Here is a 24,141-nt window from a genome sequence, read left to right as displayed (position 1 = left end):
GCTTCCACATCCTTCTTATAGTGAGGTGACCAGAACTGCACACAATATTCCAAATGTGGTCTCACCAAGGTCCTGTACAGTTGCAGCAGAACCCCACGGCTCTTAAACTCCAACCCCCTGTTAATAAAAGCTAACACACTATAGGCCTTCTTCACAGCTCTATCCACTTGAGTGGCAACCTTTAGAGATCTGTGGATATGGACCCCAAGATCTCTCTGTTCCTCCACAGTCTTCAGAACCCTACCTTTGACCCTGTAATCCACATTTAAATTAGTCCTACCAAAATGAATCACCTCACATTTATCAGGGTTAAACTCCATTTGCCATTTTTCAGCCCAGCTTTGCATCCTATCTATGTCTCTTTGCAGCCTACAACAGCCCTCCACCTCATCCACTACTCCACCAATCTTGGTGTCATCAGCAAATTTACTGATCCACCCTTCAGCCCCCTCCTCTAAGTCATTAGTAAAAATCACAAAGAGCAGAGGACCAAGCACTGATCCCTGCGGCACTCCGCTAGCAACCTGCCTCCAATCCGAAAATTTTCCATCCACCACCACCCTCTGTCTTCGATCAGACAGCCAGTTACCTATCCAATCGGCCAACTTTCCCTCTATCCCACACCTCCTCACTTTCATCATAAGTCGACCATGGGGGACCTTATCAAACGCCTCACTAAAATCCATGTATATGACATCAACTGCCCTACCTTCATCAACACACTTAGTTACCTCCTCAAAAAATTCTATCAAATTTGTGAGGCACGACTCGCCCTTCACGAATCCGTGCTGACTATCCCGGATTAATCCGCATCTTTCTAAATGGTCGTAAATCCCATCCCTAAGGACCTTTTCCATCAATTTACCAATCACCGAAGTAAGACTAACCGGTCTATAATTACCAGGGTCATTCCTATTCCCTTTCTTAAACAGAGGAACAACATTCGCCATTCTCCAGTCCCCGTGGACAGCGAGGACCCAAAGATCAAAGCCAAAGGCTCTGCAATCTCATCCCTTGCCTCCCAAAGAATCCGAGGATACATTTCATCAGGCCCAGGGGACTTATCGACCTTCAGTTTATTCAAAACTGCCAGGACATCCTCCCTCTGAACATCTATTTCCTCCAGCCTATTAGCCTGTAACACCTTCTCTTCCTCAAAAACATGGCCCCTCTCCTTGGTGAACACTGAAGAAAAGTATTCATTCATCACCTCGCCTATCTCCACTGACTCCATACACAAGTTCCCACTACTGTCCTTGACCGGCCCTAACCTCATCCTGGTCATTCTTTTATTCCTCACATAAGAGTAAAAAGCCTTGGGGTTTTTCTTGATCCGACCCGCCAAGGACTTCTCATGTCCCCTTCTAGCTCTCCCAAGCCTCTTTTTCAGCTCATTCCTTGCTAACTTGTAACCCTCAATCGAGCCATCTGAACCTTGTTTCCTCATCCCTACATAAGCAATTCTTTGCAATTCTCCAGTCCTTTGGCATCACTCCTGATTCTGAAGTTGATGGAAAAATTATAGTCAGTGCCTCCGCAATTTCCACTCACTTCTCACAGTATCCTTGGGCATATCCTGTCCCAGTGCCTTATTAACTTGAAATACAGAAAAGCTATCCAATACTGCCTCCTTACCAGTTTTAAACCCTTCTACTACCTGAATTACCTTCTGTTTTACCATGTGTAGCATCTTCTTCCTTGGTAAGGCCAGATTCAAAGAATCCATTTAATACCTCAGCCATGCCCTCTGTTTCCACGGTCCCTTCTTTTGGACCCTCATCATGCTTGTTCCTCTAAGTTATCTCTTCTTGGAAGGAAACCCATTGATCCGCCACCATTTTTCCTGCTAATCTTTGTCTCTTATGTTTTTAGGCCAAATCTGTTCTTATTTCATTAAATTTGCCCCCCCCACAACCCCCCCCCCCCCCCCCCCCCCCGCCCCATTATTCTGGATTTTTCCTTGTTCTTTTCCACAATCAACCTAAGCCTTTTGATGCAATAGCACTGCTCCCTAGATGTTCTCCGATTGACACTTAGCGAACTTCATTAAGAACCAAGGCCTAGAGATGTCTCTTTTCTCATTGGACTTGAAATATGCTGCTGGAGTAAGTTTTCCTGAATGCATTCTTGGAACTCTTCCCCTGCTCTGCCCTTTGCATTACTACTATTGCAGTCTATATGTGAATATTTCAAGCCCCTCCATTATGAATACAGTCTAATTTTTACACATCAATGTAATTTCCTTGCAAATTGTTTCTCCACATTCTTTCCCCTAGTTGGTGGCCTGGTAGCAAGCAATGTAATTGCACCTTTCTCGTTCCTTAATTCTAGCCAAATTGATTCTGTTCTTGACCGCTCTGAGACATTCTTTCCCTCCAGCACTGCAATGCTCGCCTTAATAAAAACCACCACCCCTCCTCCTATTCATCCTTTCATCCCCAACATCACATTTCACAGAGGACTCTGCACCTGTCACTGATCAATCTTATTTACCACACTGCATGCATTCACAGACATGCACAGTAACCCTGACATAGGCTCTATGGGGGCGATTCTCCCAGCCTGCTGCGCTGCTCTAGCAGTGCAACGGGCTGGGAGACATCAGCAGAGGCCATTTTGCATGCTTCCCGCTCGGTGCCACGGCCTCCGTACGCCTCCAGCCCACGATTTTCAGAGTAATCAGCTCTGCGCCGATTTGATTTCAATATGCTAATCGACATTTCAATATCATTAGCGGGCCCGAGACTGCTCGCATCTCCCCCCCGCCCGCCCCGCCACCGCCCCACCAGGAGTGGTTCCTTCAAGCGAGGTTTATAACAGCTCCCCACGGGGAAGAGGTGGCCTGACCCCGCTGGAGTGAAGAGAGGCCATTGAGGTCCCCCCAGGAGGCAAGGGGTAAGCGGTGGGTACCCCTTTGGTAATGCCAGCCTGGCAGTGTCAGACTGCCCCCCTGGCATTGCCCAAGGGGCAAACTAGCACTGAGCATCAGGCGGTGCCAAGGGCGTGAGGTCAGAGCCTGTTGGCAGAGCAATTGGTGGCGGTGGAGGGGGTCCCATTGCCATTCTGCGTTCGGGATCATGGGAAAAGGGAGGGAAGATGGCGATTGGGGCTGGCCATCAGGATGGGTGGGGGTCGGAAATGTCAGGGGGTCAGGGTTGCTGAGGGGGTGGAGGGGTGGGTGTCTGGACTGCTGACAGTGGTGTCAGGGCTGCCAGCGGGGAGGGGGCGTGGGGGGGAATCGGGAGATTGGGGCAGGCCGGGTGGGGGGGGTCAGGGAGATCGGGGTTGGCCAGTGAATGGGAACATCGGGGCTTACTCGGGGAGATCCGGGAAGCCAGTGATCAAGGGGTGGAGGGGGTCGGAATGGCACCGATGGAGGATTGCGGGGCTGGCCAGTGATCTCCCTATTTCTGTAATCACTTGCTGTGGCAGGGAGTAATTCAGCGATGACTGTCTTTGAGGTTCTTCTTGCGAATTTTCTACATGGCTCTCTGAATTCTGACTGTAAATGTCATTGGTACCAATGTGGACTATGACTGCTGGCTGTTTACCCTCTCCTCTCAAGGTGTTGTCCAGCTGCTCAGTGACATCCTTGTCCCTATTATCAGGAGACAACGCACCACTTTGGATTCATAATGTCAGGAACCAGAGGTAATTTTAAGTAATCTATATTCATATTTTTGGGTGTTAGAAATAGAGGTCGGAGTTCTCCCACCTTGCCCATAGCTGGGATTCTCCAGCTCCGCTTCAGTGAATGGAGTTTTTTGCTGAGTGCCAAATTCTCCATTCGCACTGGCAACAGTGGCAGCGCAAACAAGATTGGAGAGTCATGGCTAGGTTGTAGCTTTAAGTGAGTTTAATTTTGTGTTTCTTTATAGGAAAGGGTTAAAACCTCAGTTAGCTGATGTTAAACAAAGGTGTTGCATGTCTGTGGGTTTTGGTTTCATTTCAAACTGTACCTGCATTGTAATTAAAGGGTTTACAACGAGGAAACAAACAGAGTTTAAAGAAAGACTCGGATGTTGCTTAGTAATCAGGGACGCACACTGAAATGCATAAGCCCTTATATGTAGTTCAGTTGGTATGAGATGCCGAAGAAGAAATCAACTCTCGCAGAAACTGCCAGCAGAGAGGTAGGACAATGGAGTAAGGGGCAGAAAACAAATCCCAGAAGTTAAAGAACAGATAGTTCTGGAAACCAGGGAATGAAAGAAAAATCTCAGGAAGAATGAAGTCAAAGAAACAAAGAACAAGAAGTTGAACAAGCTGTCTGTTATAATGGCCGCGAAAGATCATCAATCAATCTCTCCATGGACCTCATTGAGAATGACCTCCCCTATTAGGTAAGTGGAGGCTCACCCTATATGGAAGGAGCAGTGGGAAGGTTAAAACCAGCTGGCTCCACTAAGGCCAGCAGTCAATAGACTCGGGTCTTATCTAATGCTGTAGCTGTCACATGGCACCCAACTACCACTGCAAATAAATGAGTGATTGGTGTCAGAAAAAAAGGCTTTGGTTACATTGGCGATGAGGAATAAAAGTGAGTTTTTTCTTCCTTCCGGACCATCTTTACCATCAAGACAAGTAATCCTCCGGTGACAAATATGCCTCTTTTCAGGAAACTTGAAGCCTACGATGCAAGCATAGAAAACTGGGCTCAGTACACTGATCGCATGAGTTACTTTTTTGGGCCAACAGTATTGAGGGGGATGAGAAACAGGAAGTGATCCTGTTGACAGTATGAGTGTTGTGCCTGCCACACAGTCTGTTTTAACCCTTATACAATGGACAAAGAACTGCGAGTAGACTTCTTGTTAGTACAACCAAAATTTATTTAAAAGACACAATCAATAATCACCCACCCAACCAACAATAAGTTATCTTACAGAAAATACTAGAGTTCAAGTCCAATGCGAGACCTTGACTTAACTTTGTGTGACTGGCAAGTACCCAAGCAGATATTGGCCTTTATCTGTGCGCTGGTCTCCATCGTCCTCTGCATGGCCTGGTCTGGTCTGGCACTCTGGTTCTGGTCTTCCTTCCTTCTCGGGTGTGGTGGCTCTCCTCGTGCTGGTCGTTGCTGGCAACGGTCACCAGTGTTGTAGCTCGTTCGTGGGGTCAGAGAGAGAGAGAGAGAGCTTCTGTCGTACAGCACCTTTTATCCCTCCTTGGTTTCGTGTCCTTTTAGGGAGGTCTCCTGATTCTTGTCAATCAATTGATCAGGGCTTGATCACCCTGATTGATAAGAGTCCAATCAGGTGCTGCCACACCGATCTCTGGGTGTGTACCCAACAGCCATGCCTGTAGGTGCTGGAGGCACATAGGTCACAGATCTTCCTCCCAAATAAGGGGTTAAGGTAAAAAAGTATGTTTGACCAGAAAGTGTCCATTGTCTTTGGGATGGCCTATTTCCTGTATATTCAGTCGTCTGAGTTGCAGCCTGTTTATCTCTGCCTTTTAGGCTGCAGCGGTCGTTTTAGTTCTTGCCCAATTGTCCCAGAGTGCTTTACAAGTCGCCATTTTAGATGGCCCGTTTGGCCACATGAGGGGTCCTGACCTTCAGTTAATCAAAAGCCTGACCTACCCGAATGCCCCGGACTCAAACCTTTAATGAATTGGTGGACCTGGTTAAAAGCTAATACAACCCAAAACCTTCCATCATACTCCAATGATATCGCTTTAACGTGGCAGGGTGAACTCCTGGGGAATCTATCTCCGAATTTCTGACCAGGCTGTGGCAATTGGCAGAGCACTATGAATTCAGGCCACACCTGAATTACAAGTTGCAAAATAGGCTGGTCTGTGGAATTAACGAGTTGACAGTCCAAAAGTAACTACTGGCAGAACCCAATTTGGATCTAAAGAATGCCATTGAATTAGCTCTATCGATGAAGAATGTAAAGAAAAGAGTTCAGGAACTACAAGAATCGTCAGATAGCAGTGTCCTCCAATTGGGGGAAGGGGCATCGTGCCATGTCCACCTCTCAGGTGAGAATGACGATATCAGCAAAATATCCCAGCATCCTTGTCAGTGGTGAAGCCCAAGACACACCACCAGGCAGACTAGGAAAGTCAGGGACAGCCTGGAGACACCCAGGAAGTCTATTTTTGAGGGTTGCAGATACCAGACGGCAGGCTATTGCAAGTGATGCAGAAGACCAAAATCGAGGCTAAGATATAGGGACGGTCAAATGCGTGCTATTTCGAGAAAAGGCCAAGACTGGTACCAGATCATACCATCCAGATAGACCCACAACCAGAGACAATGAAAATAAATCGCATCACAAAGATTGCCCATAATGGTGGAGTTGGTAGTAAATAGTCACCCACTAAAAATTGAAGTAAATATGGGGCCTGCGGTCTCCATTATTGGGGAGCAGATTTATGATCACCTCCAGGCTGATATTCATCTCCTGAACCTAGGAAATACAAAAGCCACCTATATAGGGGAACAATTGCACCACGGCGACCCTACTGACTTAAAGGGGAGGTGATGGCCTAGTGGTATTATCACTGGACTATTAATCCAGAAACTCAGCTAATGTTCAGGGTACCTGGGTTCGAATCCCGCCATGGCAGATGGTATAATTCGAATTCAATAAAAAATATCTGGAATTAAGAATCTACTGATGACCATGAAACCATTGTCGATTGTCGTAAAAACCCATCTGGTTCACTAATGTCCTTCAGGGAAGGAAATCTGCCGTCCTTACCTGGTCTGGCCTACATGTGACTCCAGACCCACAGCAATGTAGTTGACTCTCAACTGCCCTTGGGCAATTAGGGATGGGCAATAAATGCTGGCCAGCCAACGATGCCAATGTCCCATGAATGAATAAAAAAAAAGTTGGCTCAACTTCCACTCATCATTATACGAGGACAAGAACTTAGCCTTATGAGGAGAGATTGGCTCCAATGCACCAGACTGAACTGCTGGAAATCTTATGGCCAGGCATAGAGGGACTGTATGAAGTCATCAATAAATACCTTAAAGTCTTCCAAGAAGGACTTGGGAAAATAAATGGAGGCAAAGCTAAACTTTTTCGACCTCAATGCTATGCCCACATATTTGAGAGCGAGACCAGTTCCACACTCCCTATTGCAAAAGGTAGAGGCAGAACTATAATACCTGGAAAAGCTGGGCATCATAACACCCGTACAGTTCACAGGGTTGGCCACTGTTCCTATCCTTAAGCGGATAAATCGGTCTGACTTTGTGGAAGCTACAAGCATACGGTCAATAGGGCCAAACATTTTCAAATTTGGATATGAGCCATACATATCTTCAACTTGAATTGGACGAGACTTCCCAAAATTACATAACGATTAATATGCAGAAAGGCCTATATGAGTACACTTGCCTTTGGGGGTCTTGTCTGCATGCACCATTTTCAAATGGGTCATAGAGAACATACTCCAAGGGTTACCTCAGGTAACAGTGTACCTGGGCCAAGTATTGGTCACAGAAACTGGGGAACACGGACACCTAGCAAACCTGAAAGAGGTTCTACAGTGGTTTTCGGAGGTCAGAGAACCCTTGAAAAGAGAAAACTATGTTTCCCAAGCAAGTGTGGTGACTTATCTGGGCTATTGGGTGGATGGCAAGGGCCTTCATCCACTGGAAGACAAGGTGAGGGCTATCAAAAAAGTGCCAACCCCATGGAACCCCACATAACCGATGATCCTTCCTGGATCTAATGAATTATGGGAAGTTAGTTTCTCTATTGCCCCCCACTGCATGCCTCACAATGGAAATACCAAAGAGGCACCAGAGCTGGAGGCTTTCAACAGAGTTAAACAGCAACTTTTGTTCTCTAATTTATTGACTCATTTTGACTCCAAAAAGGACCTTATCTTGACATGTAATGCCTCCCCTTATGGGGTGGGGCAGTACTGGCACATCGCTGGAGAGATGGAACAGAGAGGCCTATACATCCGGAACCCTCTCAGATACTGAGTGGCGGTATTCCCAGATTGAGAAAGAGGGATTGGCAGTGGTCTTCGGTGTTAACTTAAAAAGTTCAATCAATACATCTACGGCAGACACATTTTCACAGTAACTGATCATAAACTACTACTGGGACTTTTTAAAGAACACAAGGCAATACCCCCCCATTGTTTCCACCCGGATATAGCTTTGGGCCTTGATACTGGCAGCTTATGAATACTTCTTAGAACACCGCCAAGACTTGGATAGCTAACACCGATGCAATGAAGTTGTCTGCAATTGCGAGGAAGTCCGGTACTGTGGCAGAGATCGTGATGACCCTCAATTTTCTGGACACCTTGCCGATGTCTGTGAAGAAATCAAAGACAGCGGGATTGTCCCTTCTCACTGCAGTCGCCAAAATCTCCGTCTTCACCGCAGTGGGGGTGTGGCATGAGCGGGTGGTAAGTTCGCACCCAATTTTGTATGAGAGATTCAGAGGACAGTCCTCAGATGGAAGGAAACACGACTGAAAGATGAGCTTAGTGTTGAGGATGGCAACATCCTCTGGGGTTCCCGAGCAATTGTCCCTCAACGAGGGCAATGTGCAAAACTTATGGACTTACACCACAGCCACCCATGGATTTAAAAGATGAAAATGCTAGCCAGGAGCTACATATGGTGTCCTGGCCTTGACGCAGACATCACTGACTTGTGACAGTGCAGATCGTGCAGGAAAATAAAAACCCTCCACCTCAGTCTCCCTACATCCACGGGAGTGGCCTGGTAGGCCCTGGGTGCGAGTGCATGTAGACTTTGTCAGGCCTTTTTTGGGCTCCATGCTGCTGATCATGATCGATGCACATTCCAAATGGATGGAGATACATCGGATGAACTCCGCCACTTCCCACACTACCATTGAGAAACTATGACAAAGTTTCTGCAGACATGGGATGCCTGAAGTTCTGGTCTCTGACAATGGCACTGTCTTTACTCGCCCCAGGTTTCAGACCTTCATGAAGGCTCCCCCCACCCCCACCCATCCACCCCTCAGGGGTGAAGAAATGGAATTAAGGGGGGAGGGATGTTATGATGGTCACGGGGGATCAATAGAATTCCCCTTGGACCTTATTGGATATGAGTCCCCCTATTATGCAAGAGTAGGCTCACCCTATAGGGAAAGAGCAGTGAGGGACATAAAACCAGCTGGCTCCACCTGGCCGGCAGTCGATAGACTGGGTCTTATCTGAACGCGATAGACGTTGAATGGCAATTGACTACGACTGTAAATAAATAGGAGACTGGTGACAGAAAAACAGGCCTTGGTGAGATTATTACCGAACTGTTCACTGATGTTAAAGAAAGGGGCAGAGAGAAAGAGACAGTGAGAGAGCTGAAAGTTGCAGCCCTGATAATGTTGGCTAGCGAGAAGCCAGTCAACTGAAATTATCCTAAAGTTGGTGATACCTTCATACAGTTTGTGAAGCAGTGGTGCTCTGTTGGCATGGCTGAGTAGGTACCTGATAAATTGTGTGGAAGCTTGAATGCATGTGGCGGTCAAGTGCAGAAGAATACTGAAAGGAGAGATTGAAATCCTGGAAGTGGATCATTGATGAAGGCATCCGAGAGAAAATATTGTTTTCCAAGAGGGAGTTTGGAAACATTTGTGTGAAACTCAGAGTTCCAGTGAAACCAGTTGGCTCATAGTGTGATAAGCATCTTGGTATCAGAGTGTGGTGTGTCTGACCTCAATTGGCCTGTTTTAGGTGGACTGTGTACTTACCAAGAACATTATAGGATAAGATATATTTTGCAACTTCTGTTAATATTGGCAGTCCAATTCTAAAATAAAAGTTAGGATCTATTGAGCCAGGGTTCCATTCTGGGACTTGACAGTCCAGAAGTAACATCAGTTGGGATTATAACGAAAGTGGGGCTCTTGTCAGATTCAAAGTTTGGAGAATGGGTTCTTGGATGCTGATTAGTAATAAATTGCTGGGTGATTTTGACATGGAAAGCAAGTTACTGAAAGCCGAATAGCAAAACCTGGTCTGGAATTTGTTAAAAGGTAGCATCTGTGAATTCTTAAAAAAAGAGGATGGAGAGGTACTGAGGTGCAGGACGTAAGAATTGGTGTTGCAGTGAGGTATATTGCATGGGTTGAAATCCAAAATGGCATTGGAAGTGGCTAAGTCTTTCCTGAAGACGGAAGATCTAACCCTGACTAGTTTAAAGAAAGTAACCAAGAGTCCGTTAACTGAATTGGCAGTTTAATTACAGTTGGGATTACCTGCAGGGGTAATGAAAGCATGCCTCCTATATTCTCATCCAAATCATTAATATAAATGACAAATAAAGTGGCCCCAGCATTGATCCCTGAGGCACACCGCTGGTCACAGGCCTCCAGTTTGAAAAACAACCCTCTACAACCACTCTTTGACTTCTGTCACCGAGCCAATTTTTTATCTATTTAGCTACCTCACCCTGGATCCCGTGAGATTTAACTTTATGCAACAATCTACCGAGCGGTGGAAGGAATGAATGCTGAAGGTGGTGGATGGGGTGCCAATCAAGTGGGCAGATTTGCCCAGGATGGTGTTGAGGCTCTTGAGTGTTGTTGAAGCTGCACTTAACCAGGCAAATGGAGAGTATTCCATCACACTTGTAACTTGTGCCTTGTAGATAGAGGACAGGCTTAGGGGAGTAAGGAGGTGACTTACTCAATGCAGAATTTCTAGCCTTGACCTGTTTTTGTAGTCACAGTATTTGTATGGCTGGACCAGTTCATTTTCTGATCAATGGTAACCCCCAGAATATTGATAGTGGGGGATTCATTGATGGTAATGCTATTGAATGTCAAAGGGAGGTGGTTAAACGTTCTCTTATTGGGGATGGTCATTGCCTGGCACTTGTGTGGAAAGAGCCCAAGCCTGGATTCTGTCCAGGTCATGGTGCATTTTCACATGAAGTGCTTCAGTATCTGAGGAGTTGCAAACGATGCTGAACATTGTGCAAACGTCTGCGAACATGCCCATTTCTGACATTATGATGGAAGTGGGAAGGTCGTTAATTAAAAAGCTGAAGATGGTTGAGTCTGGATACTACACTGAGGGACTCCTGTCGCAATGCACGAGCACTGAGATGATTGACTTCCAACCACCTTCCTTTGTTTAACTCCAACCAGTGGAGAATTTCTCCCCCTGTTTTCTGTTGACATCTGTTTGCTAGTGCCCCCTAATGCCACACTCGATCAAATGCTGCCTTGATGTCAAGAGCAGTCACTCTCACCTCACCTCTTGAATCCAGCTTTTTTGTTCATGTTTGAACCAAGGCTGTAATGAGGTCAGGAGCTGAGTGACACTGGCGGAACCCAAATTGAGTGACTCTGAGCAGATTATTACTGAGTAAGAGCCTCTTGATGGCACTGTCATAGAGAGTCATAGAGGTTTACAGCATGGAAACAGGCCCTTCGGCCCAACTTGTCCATGCCACCCTTTTTTTTAAAAACCATGAAACTAATCCCAATTGCCTGCATTTGGCCCATATCCCTCTATACCCATCTTATCCATGCAACTATCTAAATGCTTTTTAAAAGACAAAATTGTACCCGCCTCTACTACTACCTCTGGCAGCTTGTTCCAGACACTCACCACCTTCTGTGAAAAGATTGCCCCTCTGGACACTTTCGTATCTCTCACTTTAAACCTATGCCCTCTAGTTTTAGACTCCCCTACCTTTAGGAAAAAATATTGACTATCTAGCTGATCTGTGCCCCTCATTATTTTATAGACCTCTATAAGATCACCCCTCAGCCTCCTACGTTCCAGAGAAAAAAGTCCCAGTCTATCCAGCTTCTCCTTATAACTCAAACCATCAAGGCCCAGTAGCACCCTAGTAAATCTTTTCTGCACTCTTTCTAGTTTAATAATATCCTTTCTATAATAGGGTGACCAGAACTGCACACAGTATCCCAAGTGTGGCTGTACCAATGTCTTGTACAGGTTCAACAAGACGTCCCAATTCCTGTATTCAATGTTCTGACTGATGAAACCAAGCATGCTGAATGCCTTCTTCACCACTCTGTCCACCTGTGACTCCACTTTCAAGGAGCTATGAACATGTACCCCTAGATCTCTTTGTTCTGTAGCTCTCCCCAACGCCCTACCATTAACTGAGCAAGTCCTGTCCCGGTTCAATCTACAAAAATGCATCACCTCGCATTTATCTAAATTAAACTCCATCTGCCATTCATCAGCCCACTGGCCCAATTGATCAAGATCCCTTTGCAATCGGAGATAATTTTCTTCACTGTCCACCATGCCACCAATCTTGGTGTCATCTGCAAACTCACTAACCATGCCTCCTATATTCTCATCCAAATCATTAATATAAATGACAAATAACAGTGGACGCAGCACTGATCCTTGAGGCACACCGCTGGTCACATGCCTCCAGTTTGAAAAACAACCCTCTACAACCACCCTCTGGCTTCTGTTATCAAACCAATTTTGTATCCATTTAGCTACTTCACCCTGGATCCCGTGAGATTTAATCTCATGCAACAACCTACCATGCGGTATCTTGTCAAAGGCCTTGCTAAAGTCCAAGTAGACAACATCAACTGCACTGCCCTCATCTACCTTCTTGGTTACCCCTGTTGAAGAACCCTTTGATCACCTTCCTGATGATCGAGAATAGACTGAAAGGGTGATAATTGGTCAGGTTGGATTTGTCCTGCTTTTGTGTACAAGACATACCTGGGCAATTTTCCACATTGCTGGGTAGATGCCAGTGTTGTAGCTGTACTGGAATAGCTTAGCCTGGGACATAGCAGGATCTGGAACACAAGGCTTCAGAACTATTGCCAGAAAATTGTCAGTGTCCATAGCCTTTGTCGCATCCACTGTCTTCAGCAATTTCTTGATATCATGTGGAATGAATCGAATTGACTGAAGACTGACATCTGTGGTGCAAGGGATTTTCAGAAGAGGCTAAGATAGATCAGCCACTCCACACTCCTAGCTGAAGATTGGAGCAAATGCTTCAGCCTTATCTTTTGCACTGATGTGCTGGTCTTCTCCATCATTGATGGTAGGAATATTTGTGAGCTTCCTCCTCCAGTGAGCTATTTAATTGGCCACCACCATTTGGATGTAGTAGAACAGCAGAACGTAGACCTGATCTGTTGGTTGTGGAATCAATCACTTGTTGTTTATACTGTTTGACAAGCAAATAGTCCTGTGTTGCAACTTCACTAGGTTGGCACCTCATGTTTAGGTATACTTGGTGTCCGTCTACCTCCCATAATATTTTGCCCCAGGGTTTTCTTCTGTTGTGCTTAGCAGTGTTCCCTCTTAGCTTTCCGCATCCTATTATAAAGATACCTTGCTCACAACAAAGGATATACTGGCATGGAGGGGGTGCAGAGGAGATTCACAAGGTTGATTCCGGAGTTGAGAGGGTTGGCTTATGAGGAGAGATTGAGTAGACTGGTGCTATACTCATTGGAATTCGGAAGAATGAGGGGAGATCTTATAGAAACATATAAGATTATGAAGGGAATAGATAAGATAGAAGCAGGGAAGTTGTTTCCACTGGCGGGTGAAACTAGAACTAGGGGGCATGGCCTCAAAATAAGGGGAAGCAGATTTAGGACTGAGTTGAGGAGGAATTTCTTCACACAAAGGGTTGTGAATCTGTGGAATTCCCTGCCCAGTGAAGCAGTTGAGGCTACCTCATTGAATGTTTTTAAGGCAAAGATAGATAAAGTTTTGAACAGTAAAGGAATTAAGGGTTATGGTGAGTGGGCGGGTAAGTGGAGCTGAGTCCACAAAAAGATCAGCCATGATCTTATTGAATGGCGCAGCAGGCTTGAGAGGCCAGATGGCCTACTCCTGCTCCTAGTTCTTATGTAACCTTTAAGTTACTGATTGTGTATGGCTGCAAATTTAAACGTGTTGTAATGAATACACAGGTCAGACACAAAAATTTATTGGGACCATTGGTGGTCAGTGCATGGATCTGATTTCTCATTAAAGTCAGTAGCAGGAATGCTTTGGGCTGCTTATTACAACAACTGAGCTTTCTGTCCACTGCTCACAGTATGCCAAATACTCACATTTCCGGCTCAGATCTTGCTGAATCTTTGCACATTCCACCTTGTGCTCCTTTTCCATTGTTTTCATCTCTAACAGCAGCTTCTCAACATTTTCCTTATTCTCCTGCAAACATATTGCAATGAGACTCAGGGCGAAAAATTCATTTCTCTCATTCATTGGGCACTGGTGAGTTGGCTGGACAGCATTTAAAAGTAGCACAACACGTGATGAAAAAAGAAGCGGATAAGATGTCAAAAATTTCTAGTTTTGCTGGAGGGGAGAAAGTATTAACTTTATTACCAGTGGTAAGTGAACCATTAAAAGCAAGATTTAGCGGGCCTTAACAAATTGAAAGAAAATTGAGTGAGGTGAATTATTTGGTAAGGACGCCAGGAGAGTGTATCATTTTCAAATGGTATTTTGATAGGGAAGGAAAGATTCTGGTTAGTTAGTTGTTACAAGTCAGACTGAAGAAACAATGGACATGCAGACTTTTAAATCCAGATTTCTACTGAATTCAAATCATCTACTGGGATCCCAAGGCATTACTCTGGGTCTCTGGATTAGTAGTCCAGGAACAATATGACTACGCCATCACCCCCTGCCCCCCCGATTCCAAAGATTCAGTATTACATTTCTGTGAATGAGTATGCCAGCACCTGGGCTGAAGGGAATACTTTCAGGCACTTGGGCATGGGTTGTTATGATCGGTCTTAGAGGTGGGTGGGGACATAAGATGGCATGGGCTTGCATGGAAGGGACATTTTAAGTTTATTTATTTGTCACAAGTAGGCTTACATTAACGCTGCAATGAAATTACTGTGGTAATCCCTTAGTTGCCATACTCCAGCGCATGTTTGAGTACTCTGAGGGATAATTTAACATGGCCAGACACAGAAGTGTGTGGTGGGTTGCGGGGGGGGGGATGACGGCTGGAGGGTTGTTTCATGTTTTAATCTTTTCTAAAATAACTGAAAGTGCGAGAGCACAAAAAAGGCAGCCACCTGCTCTGCCCACAGCTGCACCCAATAGCCTCTGGACTTGTTCTGGGGGCAGCAGACCACACTTCTAATTCAGCAGCCCTTCTCACCTTGGAATGAAAATTCTATCTGCAGAAAGCTATTTTTAAAAGTTGGGCTCAGAAGGCCGGGAATTCTCCCATCTCCGCGCCCTTGACCCGGGAGTGAAGATCTGGGCCATAGGGGGCAATTTTACCATTGCGTTATACCCATCTTCGAGCGCGATGCAGTTGTAAAGTGGGGCGTAAAATGATTAGCACGATTGGCGCTGGTTTTTGTGACCGGCACCATTTTATGAGCGCTGGATTTCTGGCACGGTCAGCCTCTCACCAGAAATGGGCGAGAGGCAGGTTAATGTATTTAAATCTATTTAAATGTTGTTTAACATCTGCTTAGCGAGCTTGGCGCTTAATCATCCAGGCTCGCCCTCCTTTATTACCTCGCTGGGAAAGGTTCTGCCGGCAAGGAATAGGCATGCTCCCCATGAACAGGGAACAGTCAACTTGACTTCGCCAGTGGAACTGGAGGCCATTGAGGCCCCCCGGGGAGGCCGAGGGCAAGGGGGTGGGTGCTCCTTGGGCAGTGCCAGACTGGCAGTGCCACCCTGGCACCTGGGCAATGCCCATCAGGAAGTGCCGGGAGGCAGGAATAGTGTGGTGAGGGCACCCGCTGCCACTCTGCAGCGATCGGTGGGGGGAGGGCAGGAAGGCCGCGATCAGTCGGGGATGGAGGGGGTCCGCGATTGGTCTGGGCGTTGGGTGGATGTGGCGGGGGCTGTATGTTTGGCCGTGGGCCCCTGCAATTGCAGGAAGGGGAGCTGCTTCAGGCTGCCCGCACTAGCAGGGGCCTGACAGCTCTTTCTTTGTCTGTTAGACCCCTGCTACTGCTAATGCGCATGTGCAGCATCAGAGGCCTGTACGTGTGCACTACCTCGCTCTGCAGGCTTTCGGGTATGTTAAGCCCCGCCCACAGACCTCTGCAGCAAGCAACAGGCTCGCTCAGAATTTTGCAGGCTTGGGGGGGGGGGCTAAAAACACACCCAAAAGACGGATCTGAAACTCTCCCAGTTTCACGTCTGCCTAGCATGTAGACAAAAAATGATAAAGTCGCCCCGTTCGTGTCAGCATTTATTATTCTTTATAATTAACATAGAAATATCAAAAAATAAATGTGTGAACTGAAAGTCTCATTTCAGATATTAATTGAACAAATGATTCACGAATAGCGAATTTTGGATGACAGCTTTCATCAGGCAGATGATTCAGAGAACAAATCAGCTCGGAAGTGGGTGGAGGCTGGTACCATTCTTCTTGTGTCTTGAAATGAATAGCACGTTCTGTGTCACATGGAAATGTGAGGTGATGCATTTTAGAGAAGGGAACAGTGTGTGAAGGGATGGGGGAGGGGGGGGGAGTTCCATTCACACAAATGCTTGAAGGTGGCAGGAAATATGGAGGGAACAGTTGGAAAAACTTATGGGATCTTTTGGACTTCATAAATTAAGCTGACAAGTTAGGCCACAACCAGAGCATTGCATCCAGCTACGACACTTTGTAAAAAATGAGAGCCTTGAGAGAGGACAAAGGAGATTTATCAGAATAGGTCCAGGGCTGAGGGATTTTAGTCACAAGGTTACATTGGAGAAGCTTTAGCAAGGCCTTTGACAAGGTACCACCTGGCAGGTTGTTGCATAAGGTTAAATCTCATGGGATCCAGGGTGAGGTAGCCAATTAGATACAAAATTCGCTGGATGACAGAAGACAGAGGGTGGTTGTGGAGGATTGTTTTTCAAACTGGAGGCCTGTGACCAGCGGTGTGCCTCAGGGATTGGTGCTGGGTCCAATGTTATTTGTCATTTATATTAATGATTTGCATGAGAATTTAGGAGGCATGGTTAGTAAGTTTGCAGATGACACCAAGATTGGTGGTATGGTGGACAGTGAAGAAGGTTATCTAGGATTGCAACAGGATCCTGATCAATTGGGCCAGTGGGCTGACGAATGGCAGATGGAGTTTAATTTAGATAAATGTGAGATGATGCATTTTGGCAGATTGAACCAGGGCAGGACTTACTCAGGTAATAGTAGGGCATTAGGGAGAGTTATAGAACAAAGAGATCTAGGAGTACAGGTTCATAGCTCCTTGAAAATGGAATTATAGGTGGACAGAGTGGTGAAGAAGCCATTCGGCATGCTTGGTTCCATTGGTCTGAACACTGAATACAGAAGCTGGGGTGATCTTATAGAGGTCTATAAAATAATGAGGAGCATAGATGAGGTAGATAGTCAGCATCTTTCCCCAAAGGTAGGGGAGTCTGAAACTAGAGGGCAGGGGTTAGAGCCATTCTTCGCAGATCACCCAGTCTCTGCTCTTCTTTTGTAGCCATGACATTGATCTGGCTGGTCCACTACCGTTCTCCAAGGCGGCCTTCACGACACACAACAGCACAGAGTCGCTGAGCAGAGACTGATAGCCAAGTTCCGCACACATGAGGACGGCCTCAACCGGGATCTTGGGTTCATGTCACACTATCTGTAACCCCCATAATGACTTGCCTGGGCTTGCAAAATCTCACTAACTGTCCTGTCTGGAGACAATACACATCTCTTTAACCTGTGCTTAATGCTCTCTCCACTCACATTGTCTGTACCTTTAAGACTTGATTAGCTGTAAAGACTCGCATTCCAATCATTATTTTGTAAATTGAGTTTGTGTCTTTGTGCCCTGTTTGTGAACAGAACTCCCACTGACCTGACGAAGGGGCAGCGCTCTGAAAGCTAGTGGCTTTTGCTACCAAATAAACCTGTTGGACTTTAACCTGGTGTTGTGAAACTTCTTACTGTGTTTACCCCAGTCCAACGCCAGCATCTCCACATCACAACTCCTGGCAAACAGTGTGAACAAAGCCAGATTTGAAAAGCCAGCTGCTGTTAACCTCAGGAGGCACCCCAAGAAATATTGAAGGCACTGTGTAGTAACAATTACTGGACTTCTATGGATTATAAAATCTAAAATGTGTTGCTGAACAGATATGAGGAAGGTTAAATTAAGATTGTGGGAACTGTCTTAAAGAGTACAGTGTGAACCCATCGTTGTGTTTAAGTGTAGTTCTTGTTTTACTACAAAATCATCACAAATAGTTGGGGACATCATTTCTGGATTTCAAAACTTCTCCTCGTCCTATACAAATTACAAATGAAACAAACGTAAGGTAATTGTTTTGAGTTTCCCTCCTGGGATTTGAACAGCTCAGCATTTTCCATCAGCTGTACCTTTACACCCCATCCCCCAATTAAACTCTATCCATTACATATTAAAGTGTCAGATTATTGATAATAAAATCACAACCACAGAAATTTGACAGTCAACTGCGCTGTTAAAGAAAATTTCCCATCATCAGGTTAAACCTTCACGGCATTAAATCTCGGGTGACCTTGTATGTTCCAGATCTTACCTGTTCAGCCTCTTTTAGCTTCTCATCTTGATCCTGGATACGTTTTTTTAAATGTTCATTTTCATCTGTAAAAATAGAGACTTTTAAAAATGTTTTAAATTAGCTCAGGAATAATTTCAAAAATAATAGTATAAATGTAGCAGCTGATGATGACATATATATTTGATGCCTGGAGTAGGAAGCATTGAGGGAATGGTGCACTGGCTAAATCTGAGCCTGCCCACCAGAAAACTATTGCATTTACCATGAATGCATTATTAATGAGGCAGGGAAGCACATGATAGAGTGCAAAAATCTGCCATTGCAGCCAACGGGTAAATTAACATTCTTCCCAAGTGCTACTGCTCATAGTGCAATTCTGGGGGACTTCTGCCCATTGTCTCAATGAGATTGGTTGACTGCCGATCTTACCAAAAAATTCTAAGTGCCGAACGAGCATGAAAACAGGAGGTTTCCAGATCCGTTTTTTCGGCAAGGCCACAAATAAAATCTTACGCCACTTAGTTCAAAAAATGACACACAATCTGTTTCCCACCAGTACAGGGTGGGGGCTGGGACTAAACTCATCAGAAAGCCAGCTGCTCACACTGGAAGCACAATTGCACACGCGCAGGTCTCTCTATTCTGTGCAACAGAAGGGAGAGATCTATCAGTCACCTCCCCCCACTGGACATCACCTGTGCCCCCCGCCCACCGCGATCGCTGACCTTCCTGGCCAATCAGCCTCTCAGCCCCCTCTATATTGCCTCTCCACCCATCCCAGATCACGCCACCCCCTCAGCTGGCCTGATCCAGCTGAACGCCCCTCCCCCTCAGCCCGGCCAATCATTTTCCCCTGGCCTGGTCAATCGTACATTGCACACAACTTCTCCCCCCACCCCAGTCGACCCCCTTTGCAGAGTGCGTAGCTTCCCCCCGCTGCCTCCCCTTAGGCCCCGCCCCATCATGGCCCCATCCACTCCCATTAGGACAACACCCCTCAGGCCCCACCCCTTTGGCACTGCCCAGTGCCTGGTGGGCAGTGCCAGACTGGCACAGTTAGGTTGCCAGGCTGGCACTGCCAAGGTTCAGGACTGGCAGTGCCAGGCTAGCACTGTCCACAGGGCCCTTCTCCCCGACCACACAGAGGGCCTTAATGGCCTCCAGTCCAATAGGGAATAGATTTAAAGCAATTGGCAAAAGAAGCAAAAGCAACATGCCGTAGCAAATAGATATGGAATGCACTGTCTGAGAGTATGGTGGAAACAAGGTCAATCGAGGCTTTCAAAGGGAATTATAATGTTATCTGAAAATGAAGAATGTGTCGCGCTATGTTGAAAAGGCAGGGAATGGTACTAGCTGAATTGTTCATTCAAAGTGCTGGTGCAGACACTAAATACTTTCCTTCTGAGCGATAACAATTCTGAGATACACCCTTTCCTGAGTTAGTGAGCTTGCCAGCTTTTGTTGGAAGGGGAATAAAATGGACGGAGAGGAGGAAAGAGTGGAGAGAATATCTAAATTAAAGAAATAAAGCTCATACACTATTAAATTTTCTCAATCTAATTCACTCTGAGTCCTTACTCCATGATCTTATTGAATGGCGGGGCAGGCTCGAGGGGCTAGATGGCCTACTCCTGCTCCTATTTCTTATGTTCTTACCTCTCACATCACATTGTTTTTGGATGGTGCCCTGCAATTCCGTTATCATTCCATGAAGTAAACCACATTCTGAAAACAGAAATATCCAACACAATACTGGTTAAAAATATTTCCAACAGCACAAGCACTCGTTCAGAAATTAAAATTTGTGCTGCTGGGGCTATTTATGCTGGTTAGAGGCAGAATATTTTGCTCAATTATCCACTGGTATCTAAGCACATTTGTTCAGGATATTCAGAGAGTTAAATTCCATGATCAGATGAAATAATTACAGTAGATAAATGTGAATCAATCTATTTTAGGAAAAAAAGAGCTGAAAATGGAAGCAGACCATAGAGGATGTAACTCTTACTTCAAGGAGAGAACAGAGTAACCTGGGGATATGCTCACACTAACAACTTGAACATGATTGTGAAGCATTATACACCTAAAGCAATACTTTCCTCGCATATATCCAACTCCCTTTTGAAAGTTACAATTGAATATGCTTCCTGGTCCCTTTCAGGCAAAGCAACTAGATCATAGCAATCTGTTGCACAAAGAAATAGGCCTCTTTTGCCAATTACATTAAAGCTCTGTCTTCTGATTATGACACTCAAGTGTAAACTGTTTCATCCATCCAAAAACAGAAGATATAGGAGCAAGGGTAGACCATATAGCCAATAGCCAATATAGCTCCACCACTCAATACAATCATGGCTGAAAGTCAGCATTCAACTCCATTTTCCAATCTGCTCCCTATCCTTTCATTCCCTGAGAGATCAAAAATCCATCTGTCTCAGAATGAATCATCCACAACCCTCTAAAATAGAGAATTCAAAAGATTCACATACTTTGAGTTAAGAAATTCTAAATTTCATTCCAAAATCATCAGGCCCTTATCCTGAGACTGTGCCCATCTCAGCCAAGGGAAACAACCTCTCAGTTTCTGTCCTGTCAAGCTCCTTCATAGTCTTACAGGTTTCAATGAGATCATCTTTCATTCTTCGAAACTCCAGAGAATATAGGCCCAATTTACTCAACCTCATAAAATAACCCTCATATCCCAGGGATCAACATAGTGAAACTGTGCCATAGCAAATTAAAGACAAATATATTCCTCTTTGAATATGAAGACCGAGGGCAGGATTTTTATATCCTAACATGGGGTGGACCTGCATCAGGCAGGCACAAAAAGAGGCAATGAATACCCAACTCTGGAGTCTTATGCAGAGGAGGATCGCTGCAAGGGGAGTGTTTAGCAACGAGGGAGCTCTGCAAGGGAGGAGCTCTACAATGGGAGGTGGTTGGCAAGGGGCAGCTTTGCAAGGGGCAGTCGGCGAGGGAGGGTATCTGCAAGGGGGTGTCGGCAAAGGGTGGACATGCAGGGGGTGGTGTCCAGGGGTGGGCTGTGTCAGGGGCTGTTGACAGAGGGCATGTCAACAAGGGGCTCATCGAGAGGGTCCTGATGCCCAGTTGACAGCAACCTGTGTTGGTGTTGGGTGTAGCATTGCTGCCGTTGATGGGGGGGATCCAATGTCCATGGGGGGGGGGGGGGGGGGGAAGGCGGGGGATGGTTATAATTGATTCCCTGATCAAAATTGCAACACCCCATCCTCTTTTACCTCTTTCCCTGTCTCACCTGAAGATCCTATATCCTGGAATATTGAGCTACCAATCCTGTCCCACTCTCAACCATCTCTCAGAGACAGCAATGACATCATATACCCATGTTTTACTTTGTTCCCTCAACTCATCTGCTTTGTTCATAAGAACATAAGAAATAGGAGCAGGAATAGGCCATCTGGCCCTTCAAGCCTGCCCCGCCATTCAACAAGATCATGGCTGATCTGAAGCGAATCAGTTCCACTTACCTGCCTGCTCCCCATAACCCCTAATTCCCTTATCGATCAGAAAACTATCTACCCGTGATTTAAACATATTCATCGAGGAAGCCTCCACCACTTCAATGGGCAGAGAATTCCAGAGATTCACTACCCTCTGAGAGAAGAAGTTCCCCCTCAACTCTGTTCTGAACCGGCCCCCCCCTTATTTTGAGACTGTGCCCTCTAGTTCTGGTTTCCCTTCTAAGTGGAAAGAATCTCTCCACCTCTACCCTATCCAGCCCCTTCATTATCTTATATGTCTCTATAAGATCACCCCTCATCCTTCTAAACTCCAACAAGTACAGACCCAATCTGTTTAATCTCTCCTCATAAGCCACACCCCTCATCTCCGGTATCAACCTGGTGAACCTTCTCTGCACTCCCTCCAAGGCCAATATATCCTTTCGCAAATAAGGGGACCAAAACTGCACACAGTACTCCAGTTGCGGCCTCACCAGTGCCTTGTACAGTTGCAGCAAGACCTCCCTGCTTTTATATTCTATCCCCCTCGCGATAAAGGCCAACATTCCATTCGCCTTCTTGATCACCTGCTGCACCTGCAGACTGAGTTTTTGTGATTCGTGCACAAGGACCCCCAAGTCCCTCTGCACAGTCGCACGATGTAATTTTTCTCCATTTAAATAATATTCCAATTTACTATTATTTCTTCCAAAGTGGATAACCTCACATTTGCTAACGTTATATTCCATCTGCCAGATCCTCGCCCACTCGCTCAGCCTATCCAAATCTCTCTGCAGACTTTCCGCGTCCTCCACGCAATTCGCTTTCCCACTCACCTTCGTGTCATCAGCAAACTTGAATACCCTAGATTCAGTCCCCTCCTCCAGATCATCTATGTAAATGGTAAACAATTGAGGCCCCAGCACCGATCCCTGCGGCACGCCACTGGTCACCAACTGCCAACCAGAAAAGCACCCATTTATCCCAACTCTCTGCTTCCTGTTAGATAGCCAATCCCCAATCCACGCCAACACCTTACCCCTAACTCCGTGTACCCCAATCTTCTGCAGCAACCTTTTGTGAGGCACCTTATCGAACGCCTTCTGGAAATCTAAAAACACCACATCCACCGGTTCCCCTCTGTCAACCGCACTAGTGACATCTTCATAAAAGTCCAGTAGATTCGTCAAACACGACTTTCCCTTCATGAATCCATGCTGCGTCTGCTTGATCGAACCATTCTTATTCAGGTGCTCTGTTATTTCCTCTTTAATAATGGACTCTAGCATCTAACCGGCCTGTAGTTACCCGCCTTTTGTCTACTTCCTTTTTTAAACAGCGGTGTAACAGTAGCTGTTTTCCAGTCAGCCGGCACTACCCCAGAGTCCAGCGAATTTTGATAAATTACTACTAACGCATCTGCTATTACCTCAGCCATTTCTTTCAGTACCCTGGGATGCATTCCATTCGGGCCCGGGGACTTGTCTACCTTCAGTCCTATTAGTCTACCAAGCACCACCTCCTTAGTAACAGTAATTGTATTAAGGACCTCCCCTCCCACCAACTCTCGATCTCTAATATTCGGCAAACTATTTGTGTCTTCCACCGTGAAGACCGACACAGAGAACTTATTTAATGTCTCAGCCATTTCCTCGTTTTCCACTATTAAATCCCCCCTCTCATCTTCCAAGGGTCCAACATTCACTCTAGCCACTCTATTCCTTTTTATATACTTGTATACCTGTCTATCCTTCCTAAATGCCTGATAACCCTGCATGTTCATCAAGGGGCGGCACAGTGGCACAGTGGTTAGCACTGCTGCTTCACAGCACCAGGGACCTGGGTTCGATTCCCGGCTTGGATCACTGTGTGGGTTTCCTCCGGGTGCTCCGGTTTCCACCCATAGTCTGAAAGATGTGCTGGTTAGGTGAATTGACCTGAACAGTGGCGACTAGGGGAATTTTACAGTAACTTCATTGCAGTGTTAATGTAAGCCTTACTTGTGACTAATAAATAAACTTTACTTTACTCATCAGACTCCTTGTACTGAAATAAATACCATCCAACCTTGCCGAATCCTTTGTGCCTTCACTGGTCTATAACCTCTATGACTTCCTGATTCACTTGCCATCTTTTGTAATTTTGGTTGTGCATTTTCCCCTGCTGAACCATCCTC

At 45.8% G+C, this 24,141-nt stretch overlaps 1 protein-coding gene across 1 annotated transcript in view; it reads right to left on the bottom strand.

The window, feature by feature from the left end:
• Positions 1-24,141, bottom strand: part of LOC144495231 (uncharacterized) — a 137,996-nt gene that overhangs the window by 27,873 nt on the left and 85,982 nt on the right. Inside the window, exons 6-8 of the mRNA XM_078215298.1 lie at positions 20,140-20,208; positions 18,499-18,578; positions 14,046-14,148 (exon numbers count right to left, since the gene is read on the bottom strand). Of these exons, the coding sequence (XP_078071424.1) occupies positions 14,046-14,148; positions 18,499-18,578; positions 20,140-20,208 (252 nt within the window). The remainder of the gene's footprint in view (positions 1-14,045; positions 14,149-18,498; positions 18,579-20,139; positions 20,209-24,141) is intronic.

The sequence above is a fragment of the Mustelus asterias genome, chromosome 6 (genome assembly GCF_964213995.1).
Source record: "Mustelus asterias chromosome 6, sMusAst1.hap1.1, whole genome shotgun sequence".
In the NCBI taxonomy this organism is placed as follows: domain Eukaryota; kingdom Metazoa; phylum Chordata; class Chondrichthyes; order Carcharhiniformes; family Triakidae; genus Mustelus; species Mustelus asterias.
This window is presented reverse-complemented; position numbering and strand designations above follow the sequence as displayed.